The 11478-nt window shown below is 38.6% G+C and overlaps 1 protein-coding gene across 7 annotated transcripts in view; it reads right to left on the reverse strand.

Annotated features, from left to right (window-relative positions):
* Positions 1-1675: 1675 nt before the first annotated feature.
* Positions 1676-11478, reverse strand: part of LOC110451812 (cubilin-like) — a 54056-nt gene continuing 44253 nt past the window's right edge. For all 7 annotated transcript variants that reach the window (XM_021499998.1, XM_021499999.1, XM_021500003.1 and 4 more), the window contains exons 6-9: positions 10565-10646; positions 9727-9845; positions 9034-9180; positions 1676-3901 (exon numbers count right to left, since the gene is read on the reverse strand). In XM_021499998.1, the coding sequence (XP_021355673.1) occupies positions 3576-3901; positions 9034-9180; positions 9727-9845; positions 10565-10646 (674 nt within the window). In that variant the 3' untranslated portion in view covers positions 1676-3575. The remainder of the gene's footprint in view (positions 3902-9033; positions 9181-9726; positions 9846-10564; positions 10647-11478) is intronic.

The raw sequence follows: 11478 nt of genomic DNA on the forward strand, positions 1-11478 counted from the left end.
CCTTTTGGTAAGGAAGCACTGCATGAAGTTAGATCGGCCCAATGAAACTCAAGTTATCGCACGAAAGCAGATTTTCTATTTATAGTAACAGTTACCTTGACCTTTGACCTTCGGACCTGAAAAGCAATCCCAAGCAAGCACTTTTGGTAAAGAAGCACTGCATGAAGTTTGAGTTTGATCGGTCCAAGGAAACTCAAGTTATCGCTCGAAAACAGATTTTCTATTTATAGTAACAATTACCTTGACCTTTGCCCTTCGGACCGGAAAAGCAATTCTAAGTTAGCCCTTTTGGTAAGGAAGCACTGCATGAAGTTAGATCGGCCCAATGAAACTCAAGTTATCGCACGAAAACAGATTTTCTATTTATAGTGACAGTGACCTTGACCTTTGACCTTCGGACCTAAAAAGCATTCCCAAGCAAGCACTTTTGGTAAAGAAGCACTGCATGAAGTTTGAGTTTGATCGGTCCACGGAAACTCAAGTTATCGCACGAAAACAGATTTTCTATTTATAGTAACAATTACCTTGACCTTTGACCTTCGGACCGGAAAAGCAATTCTAAGTTAGCACTTTTGGTAAGGAAGCACTGCATGAAGTTTGAGTTTGATCGGTCCAAGGAAACTCAAGTTATCGCACGAAAACAGATTTTCTATTTATAGTAACAGTGACCTTGACCTTTGACCTTCGGACCTGAAAAGCAATCCCAAGCACGCATTTTGGTAAGGAAGCACTGCATGAAGTTTGAGTTTGATCGGCCCAAGGAAACTCAAGTTATCGCACTAAAACAGATTTTCTATTTATAGTAACAGTGACCTTGACCTTTGACCTTCGGACCTGAAAAGCAATCCCAAGCAAGCACTTTTGGTAAGGAAGCACTGCATGAAGTTAGATCGGCCCAATGAAACTCAAGTTATCGCACGAAAACCTCTGTGCGGACGACGCCGCCGACACTGACGACGCCGACGCCGACATAGCAATACCTATGTGCCACCAGCTTTTCGCAGGCGACACAAAAACGAGGCAAAATGAATACCTACTACAAATGAACAAAACTAACAATGAAGACCTTAATATAAAACAAAAGATACCACGAATACCCACTGGTGATGAAAACAAATTAACAGTGAAGACCCTTAAATAAAACAAAATTCACCACGAATACCCACTGGTAATTAAAAACAAATAAACAATAAAAAAAACCTTAAACAAAACGAATGAAACCACGATACCCACTGATAATGAAAATAAGTTAACAGTAAAACCCCTTAAATAAAATAAAATACACCACGAATACCGACTAACAATGAAAACATCAACAATGTAGACCCTAAAGTCAAATAAATCACACCAGGACAACCTACTGGTACTGAAACACGAAACAAACAACGATGTAGACTCTTAAATGACACAAATCACAACAGAACAAAACTAATAGTTCTGACACACGATCTGGATTGGTTTACATAAGGTTTATATAAGGTTTACATAAGGTGATGTATTTTGGAATGGTTTACACAAGGTGATGTATTTTGGATTGGTTTACATAAGGTGATGTATTTTGGATTGGTTTACATAAGGTGATGTATTTTGGATTGTTTTACATAAGGTGATGTATTTTGGATTGGTTTACATAAGGTGATGTATTTTGGATTGGTTTACATAAGGTGATGTATTTTGGATTGTTTTACATAAGGTGATGTATTTTGGATTGGTTTACATAAGGTGATGTATTTTGGATTGTTTTACATAAGGTGATGTATTTTGGATTGGTTTACATAAGGTGATGTGTTTTAAAGCACTTTAGGGTATTTCTGCGTATCAAATAGCAAAACGACAACTTATCTGGGTCTGTTGCTGCACGTCAAAGAGTATTAATATCTATAATATGATGATGCATACATTAGCATTGACCTATATTTACATTGGCTCTGCATCCTTCCATTGCAATGCATTGAGAAGGCAAATGTTGTTGTCAGACTATAACATCATTTGCTTTTGTAACGTCCTCAATCGTCATCGATTTCAATGTTTTCAAGATTTAATTTCCTGTTCAATTAACTGTTCGAAAATACTTAATATAGCGTAACTACTCTATCAAAATGTGAATATAAATAATGAATGATTTAGCAAATGTTGCTATGGTCCTATAACACACATTTGTATTGCTAACAAAGCTCTGCCGGGCTTTATTAAGTTTGACATCAATAGCAATGTGTGTTATAGGACCATAACAACATTTACTAAAACATTCATTGCTGAAACAATAACAGTATATATAACAATTAGTTGTATATGTAGTCCTTGTATAAATAATATTCAACATACATTGTTATAGTTATATTAATACTGGGCGCAGCAGCCGGGGTTATGAAGACAGCAGGCTATTCTTTCTCCGAACATGCACAGGTCAGGGCATTGCGTTCTTTATTGTTACATGGTTAAACGTTTTTATAACTGGTTTAATAATTATTGATTACAATAAGTAATTGGTTGTATATGCCTAGTTTCGAAATCGAAGAATTATTTCATATAACTGAAAATAAAAGATTCAGAAAAAATACCTTTTGTTAAATCTCCTAATTTATATCCTTTTAAACGTAGTATACTACGTATGTCTCTTGCAATATTCAAGCAATTGCGACTTGCCATATACTAAAACTATTGTTATTAGGACTCAAATTGAACACAAAAATGGTTGCGTTTACACTTTCCCCGAAAATCAGGTGTTGAATTGTTTACCGTCTGGTCAAACTAATCAATTTGTATTTAATTAAAGCATCAAAACATTCACACGATTGAATGAAAAAATGATATATCTTAGTCAAGCAGAAAATGAATTGGTAACAATTCTAAAATATCTGTCTTCAGATAATGGACTTCATGGTAAAGTACTATTTACTGTACCAGACTCTTCTTACTCCTGCGATATCGGATATTTCCAAACAGGTTGATTAACTCATTCACCCTTGAAATGTTATGATGGACTATTCCAACCTCGGAATTGGAAGAGTTCAAATGTGTCTTTAGCGGTGAATGAGTTAAACAAGAGGTGTAAACAAACTGGAAACTATGGCACGCCAACTTAACTTTTAATATCTGAAATTTATATATCTATATATCACATTAGGAGATATATCACGGTAAAAAAGATATATCTCATATTGTCCTGGTTATATAGCATATCTCTTTCACATCTAAAGACATTTATAATGTGGTTGAAATATAATTCAATTCATTTAAAAATATCTGAATTCCAGTTTAAGATATCTCTAATAACTTTACATTTGAACATACCTTTAATATACAAGTAGATTTCTTTAATTCATCTAAAGATATCTGTTTAACATTCAAGGATATCCCTAATACTTTTACAACCACCCTGTTGGTTTTCAATGTTACGTTGGTGCCTGTGCATTTGTTGCAATACAATGGAAATAATGACGTCACGTAACACATTATAGGAGAACTATTCTAAACAGATAAGAAAGCTTCTTCACTGTCGGGATGGGAGAAACAGAATATCCGACTTGCAATGATTAGCAACCATGTTGACCATGAGTTTATTTTCAGTTAATTCAATACGTAGCTGTAGGGACAGCTCTATTTTCAACGTGCGTAGGTACATTTTCATAGGCATCATCTGGATGAGAATCATGTCCGGTATTTTCTAGGTCGTTAGGTTTTCCCTTTTTCGCCGTACTGGGAAAGCTTTCACCGCCGACTTTTAAACCTTTGTGTCCGATGATGCCTTTGGCAATCGCAGCTATCCCAAGCACAAGGGCTGCGCTACCTATTACCCCTCCTGCTATAGCACCGGCGTTAACGTTGTCCTGGTTAATCGCGGATGGGGGATCTGCTTGTACGCTAGTGGCTTGTTCTGTAGTTGTAGTGACTGTACACCCTAAAACAACAATAATAATTATATCGTTTCCTTTAGTAAAACTACCTAGAGTACGTTATCTGATTTCCTCTAGTAAAACTACCTACAGTACGTTATCTGATTTCCTCTTGTAAATCTACCAACAGGACGTTATCTGATTTCCTCTAGTAAAACTACCGTCAGTACGTTATCCGATTTCCTCTAGTAAAACTACCTTCAGTACGTTATCTGATTTCATCTAGTACAACTACCTACAGTACGTTATCTGATTTCCTCTTGTAAAACTACCTAGAGTACGCGCGTACGTTATCTGATTTCCTCTAGTCAAACTACCTACAGAACGTTATCTGATTTCCTCTTGTAAAACTACCTAGAGTACGCGCGTACGTTCTCTGATTTCCTCTAGTAAAACTACCTACAGAACGTTATCTGATTTCCTCTAGTAAAATTACCAACAGTACGCTATCTGATTTCCTCTAGTAAAACTACCTTCAGTACTTTATCTGATTTCCTCTAGTACAACTACCTACAATACGTTATCTGATTTCCTCTAGTAAAATTACCAACAGTACGCTATCTGATTTCCTCTAGTAAAACTACCTTCAGTACTTTATCTGATTTCCTCTAGTACAACTACCTACAGTACGTTATCTGATTTCCTCTTGTAAAACTACCTAGAGTACGCGCGTACGTTATCTGATTTCCTCTAGTAAACCTACCTACAGAACGTTATCTGATTTCCTCTATTGAAACTACCTACAGAACGTTATCTGATTTCCTCATGTAAAACTACCTAGAGTACGCGCGTACGTTATCTGATTTCCTCTAGTCAAACTACCTACAGAACGTTATCTGATTTCCTCTATTGAAACTACCTACAGAACGTTATCTGATTTCCTCATGTAAAACTACCTAGAGTACGCGCGTACGTTATCTGATTTCCTCTAGTAAACCTACCTACAGAACGTTATCTGATTTCCTCTAGTAACACTACCTTCAGTACGTTATCTGATTTCCTCTAGTACAACTACCTACAATACGTTATCTGATTTCCTCTAGTAAAACTACCGTCAGTACGTTATCCGATTTCCTCTAGTAAAACTACCTTCAGTACGTTATCTGATTTCATCTAGTACAACTACCTACAGTACGTTATCTGATTTCCTCTAGGAAAATTACCAACAGTACGTTATCTGATTTCCTTTAGTACAACTGATTCCCTCTAGTAAAATTACCTACAGTACGTTTTCTGATTTCCTCTAGTAAAATTATCAACAGTACGTTATCTGATTTCCTCTAGTAAAATACCAACAGTACGTTATCTGATTTCCTCTAGTAAAACTACATACAGTACGTTATCTGATTTCCTCTAGTAAAACCTCCTACAGTACGTTATCTGATTTCCTCTAGTAAAACTACCTTCAGTACGTTATCTGATTTCCTCTAGTACAACTACCTACAGTACGTTATCTGATTTCCTCTAGTAAAATTACCAACAGTACGTTATCTGATTTCCTTTAGTAAAACTACCAACAGTACGTTATCTGATTTCCTCTAGTAAAACTACCTACAGTACGTTATCTGATTTCCTCTAGTAAAACTACATACAGTACGTTATCTGATTTCCTCTAGTAAAATTACCAACAGTACGCTATCTGATTTCCTCTAGTAAAACTACCTTCAGTACGTTATCCGATTTCCTCTAGTAAAACTACATACAGTACGTTATCTGATTTCCTCTAGTAAAACTACCTACAGCAAGGCCGTTAACAGCAATATCGGTTAACCCAAACGTGACGGAATTTAAATAATCTAATCTATTACTGACAATGATTTGGAAAATATTAGAAAATCAATCACTCTTGACAAATGCAAAGAGATCGATACATTTTATTTCATTCAACTTCCTATTAACAGCTATGGTCATTAAAGAACGTTCATCCAAGTGTTATGTTTGGTTGCACTTGTGTTTGTGTGCTTTGGGCGGTGTGTTTGTGTATTTGGGCGGTGTGTTTGTGTGCTTTGGGCGGTGTGTTTGTGTATTTGGGCGGTGTGTTTGTGTGCTTTGGGCGTTGTGTTTGTGTATTTAGGCGGTGTGTTTGTGTGCTTTGGGCGGTGCTCATGTACTCATGTTGCGGGTCACTTCCGTGTCCACTTCTAACAGGACGTTGCGGGTCACTTCCGTGACTCTTTCTAACAGGACTCATGTTGTGGGTCACTTCCGTGTCTCTTTCTAACAGGACTCATGTTGCGGGTCACTTCCGTGTCTCCTTCTAACATGACTCATGTTGCGGGTCATTTCGTGTCTCTTTCTAACAGGACGTTGCGGGTCACTTTCGTGTCTCTTTCTAAAAGGACTCATGTTGCGGGTCACTTCTGTGTCTCTTTCTAACTGGACTCATATTGCGGGTCACTTCCGTGTCTCCTTCTAACAGGACTCGTGTTGCGGGTCACACCCTTGTCTCCTTCTAACAGGACTCATGTTACGGGTCACTTCCGTGTCTCCTTCTTACAGGACTCATGTTGCGGGTCACTTCTGAGTCTTCTTCTAACAGTACTCATGTTGCGGCTCACTTCCGTGTCCACTTCTAACAGGACGTTGCGGGCCACTTCCGTGTCTCTTTCTAACTGGACTCATATTGCGGGTCACTTCCGTGTCTCCTTCTAACAGGACTCATGTTGCGGGTCACTTCTGTGTCTTCTTCTAACAGTACTCATGTTGCGGGTCACTTCCGTGTCCACTTCTAACAGGACGTTGCGGGTCACTTCCGTGTCTCTTTCTAACTGGACTCATATTGCGGGTCACTTCCGTGTCACCTTCTAATAGGACTCATGTTACGGGTCACTTCCGTGACTCTTTCTAACAGGACTCATGTTGTGGGTCACTTCCGTGTCTCTTTCTAACAGGACTCATGTTGCGGGTCACTTCCGTGTCTCCTTCTAACAGGACTCATGTTGCGGGTCATTTCGTGTCTCTTTCTAACAGGACGTTGCGGGTCACTTCCGTGTCTCTTTCTAAAAGGACTCATGTTGCGGGTCACTTCTATGTCTCTTTCTAACAGGACTCATATTGCGGGTCACTTCCTTGTCTCCTTCTAACAGGACTCATGTTGCGGGTCACTTCCGTCTCTCATTCTAACAGGACTCATGTTGCGGGTCACTTCCGTGTCTCCTTCTAACAGGACTCACGTTGCGGGTCACTTCCGTGTCTCTTTCTAACAGGACGTTGCGGGTCACTTCCGTATCTCTTTCTAAAAGGACTCATGTTGCGGGTCACTTCTGTGTCTCTTTCTAACAGGACTCATATTGCGGGTCACTTCCGTGTCTCCTTCTAACAGGACTCGTGTTGCGGGTCACTTCCTTGTCTCCTAACAGGACTCATGTTACGGGTCACTTCCGTGTCTCCTGCTAACAGGACGTTGAAGAAACCAAAAGTGATCTGATGCTTCGTTCCAACATATGTTATCTATCTATTTTCTCTCTTCTTCCGACCAACCTTTTTGGTTTACTAGTGCCTTGCTTGGTAATACTTCAAGTTTAATTCGTGTGTTAAACGTTCTCCAAAGCGAGGAAGGCAATGCATTCTGTTCACAATCCAGGAAATAGCAAAGTCCTGAAAAAATGGTAGTTGCATGATTGTAGTAATGGTAGTCCCACGCGTAACGTTCAGACTTTGGTCAATCGCAACAACTGGTGTACTTGTTGTCAATTCAATGTGACCAGGTGGAACTCTTTGCCTGGGTGCATACAGCTTAGTATTTCAGTCAGATCCGCGCTATCGCAAGGACGCAAATACACAAACACATCGCTGTTAGAAGAAGACACAGAAGTGACCCGCAACATGAGTCCTGTAAGAAGGGGACACGGAGGTGACCCGCAACAAAAGTCCTGTTAGAAGGAGACACGTAAGTGACCCGCAACATGAGTCCTGTTAGAACGAGACACGGAAGTGACCCGCAACCTGAGTCCTGTTAGAAGGAGACACGGAAGTGACCCGCAACATGAGTCCTGTAAGAAGGAGACACGGAGGTGACCCGCAACATAAGTCCTGTTAGAAGGAGACACGGAATTGACCCGCAACATGAGTCCTGTTAGAAGAAGACACGGAAGTGACCCGCAACATGAGTTCTGTTAGAAGGACACACGGAAGTGACCCGCAACATGAGTCCTGTAAGAAGGAGACACGGAAGTGACCCGCAACATGAGTCCTGTAAGAAGGAGACACGGAAGTGACCTTCAACGTCCTGTTAGAAGGAGACACGGAAGTTACACGCAACACGAGCATTTGCGCGCTAAATGGTGACTGGCAACGGACGTATTTTTGCACTATTTAATTACCGGTATAACTGCGTTCGTTATGTCTTTTGATAGCACGCAACTGTCATATTTTGAACATTAATTTGTGTCTGTTCAGGTACTGGCCGTCGGTCGGTGGTTTTCTCCGGGAACTCCGGCTTTCCTCCACCACCAAAACCTGGCACGTCCTTAATTGATCATAGCTGTTTATAGGATACTAATTAACACCATACACTAAAATTTTACATCCCCCGAGTCCTTTTCTTTAAGCAACTGGAGTTGCAGATCTTAATAGTAACAACAAAGATCATATTTTGTACAGTAATTGCAAAAAAAAAAAAATCAGCCTTTAATTTGTACAGATGCAAAGAACCACCAGCAAACTTTACAAAACGCTGAAACACCGCCTGATGAACATGCTATAGATCATGGCAAGTTCTGCTCGTTAGCAATACAACCGGCAACCCACCATTAGGTGGACAACAAAAACGTTTTAAGAAAAGGTTGCTGATGGAGATACCTGTTCAAGGTCAAGGCCGACTTGTTCCGGAAGTGAGGCCCATTACGGGGCTATTCACCTGGAGGCGCGGCAAAGGGAATGTACAATGTATGTATTGTATGTATGTAAGGCTTTGTACGTTAATTTTGAATGTAAGTCTGAATTTAAGAATGAGTGTTAAAGAAGACAGTAAAAATAAAGAAAGAATATTTTAATTACTTGTAAGTATGAAAGAAAGTATGAGAGCACTCTTGTATGAGTACACATGATTGTGAAGATGCTGATCCCGGGACTACCCAACTCCGGCAGTATCCTAAATATTCTGGGGTATTAAAATGTTTGAAAAAAACAAAAATACCTGTTCTGATGTATGACATCACGAATCCGTGTCGTTCATCACTGCCATCAGAAGTTAGAGCTATACTGGCCGAGGAGCCGGTGGTGCTGTACTCTGACACGGAGTTCCAGTCATTATCAGGGCAAAGATCGATAGCAGTTCCTCCGTCTATTTGATACAATCATGTAAACAAGAAAATTACAAATGAATTGGTTGTAAAAGAAGACGTCATATGTTATAGGACATATTAAAGGATTGTTATAGACAGGGTTTTATCGCATATGTTTAAAAATCGGCAAACCAAACCATAAAATGGTTGACATCGAATTGTTGATTACAAGCATCACAATGCGGTTGGTCTTCAGTTCGATAAAAGACATAATGTTATTACCGCACGATGTTATACACGTAAAAGTAATAGACATTTTGTCTCTACCCCACGAGAAACAGTACCACAGGTACATTTTGTAGCAGGCATTATGTATTACTCACGATGTTATACACGTAACACAAGTGATATACATTTTTCTCTACCCCACAAAGTACTCTTACCACAGGAAGTTGACATGATGTACAGTGACGTATCATTTTTCACGCTACTTATAGCTTAACGTAAGTGATACATTGTATATCAACCTATCAATAGCTAGCCGTTAGTGTCGTTTTGTTTTTGTATAAACAATTTTATTTACACAACGAATAGATGTAGCTTACCATAAGTGACAGCTACTTTGTCTGCACTGCATTCTGCTTCAATGTCGAGAAGTATGAAATCCAAAACGAGGCTCCCACAGCTGTCCTGGGCACTGATTAACCAGGCACAGTTGCTGTTTCTAGAAAACAGAATTATTACGATTGTAAGTGTCTGCATGAAGGTCTTAGCAGGTTTGAAATACTTTGTTATGATTGTTAGTTTACTGTGATGAATAATTAGCTGAACACTTCCAAATTACATAACTTGCTGCGGTATCTTCGTGATCAATGATACCATCACCTTATCAACTGGGACGATTAACAATACTATTATATAATAGCATAAAAACCTTATATATAAAATACATTATAGATTCGATTTTGAATAGTAAATAGAAAAATTTACAATAGGTAATAAGATATACATTGGGTAATAAAATGAACAGTATATCCCAAATTAAAATAAGGCCACAAAAAAAGATATAAAAATTAGAAAATATATCATAAGATAAAAAAAAAGACAATGAAATAATAATGAATCAGAAATAAACTAAAAACGATTGTAGAAGACACGGAAAACCCCCCATTCTTCTGAAGGGGGCCCCACATTAGGCGATTTTATGATACATATGCAGTGGGTAATAGAGACAATGTAGAACCACCCCCAAATCTGTAGCGGGTGTTGTTACGAGAAATACGGTTCAAATTGTAAATGTAATATTGAATGTTATTTTTTATCTATTAAACGTTAATTGAAGAAGTGTTGCCACATTCACATCGTCGGTTGCAGTACTCCTTTCTGAAATGAATTTTTAATATTTTTTCAAATATCACGAAAAGTTAGAAAATGCATACTTACGTCAAATACTTAGAAGGAAAATTCTCACTCGTCAGGTATTGTTTCGTATCCGTGGCTGTTAGACTTGCTGACGAAGTGCAACCTTTTTGGAATAAAGATATAAACAAATTTATAATCTCGAAAAACAATATGACAATTTCAAAACTGGTTAGGTTTATGCGCGAGATACATATTTTTGTGTGGAGATAACAGGAATTTTCTGTGACAATCTCTTTGTATTAACCCTTTCGCTGCCACAGTAAAAACCCTGATTTTTTGACATGCCAAGATTTCAGCGTGGCTTCGGGGATCGAACCCCAGACGCCTGCGTGAAAGGCCGGAGTGTTAACCACTCGACCAATCCGCACATTGTGTGTACGATCTGCTGTACACAATGATAGATGATGCTCTCTGTTTTCTGCAATTACGAAAGCCAAGGGCCGGGAGTCTTTTTCGTCAAAATGTCCCAACATGATGCTGAATCAGTGAGTTTTCTCAATAATATTTGCTTACATCTGATGAAGAATTTGTGAGGCAAACCAATAGGTGAGACATTCTTGTAAGTAATCAATGGTTGATTCAGATAACATGACCAGGAAACAAAGTGTCTCATGTTTTAGTCGACATTAAATTAACTATTTATTATAGTACGATGTTTTTGTTGACGTCTTCAAGTTCATTGAATAATATTTACATTTGCATGGCATTGTCACTATATAGCCTCTTTGAAAGCTGTGTCGTTGATGGGACTTTAATTACCATGCATCACGAGACACAATTCTTAGCGTATTAATACAACACTGACCGGAACTACATTATCCAATATAAATCAACATGACGGCTGCTGAAATATCGCTGGAAATTGTGAGAATTGACAATGCATTGTAAATTTACGTGCAAAATAAAAAAAAAAAAAAAAAAAAAAAACTTTTTTT

This window comes from Mizuhopecten yessoensis, unplaced genomic scaffold (assembly GCF_002113885.1).
Source record: "Mizuhopecten yessoensis strain PY_sf001 unplaced genomic scaffold, ASM211388v2 scaffold6211, whole genome shotgun sequence".
NCBI lineage: Eukaryota > Metazoa > Mollusca > Bivalvia > Pectinida > Pectinidae > Mizuhopecten > Mizuhopecten yessoensis.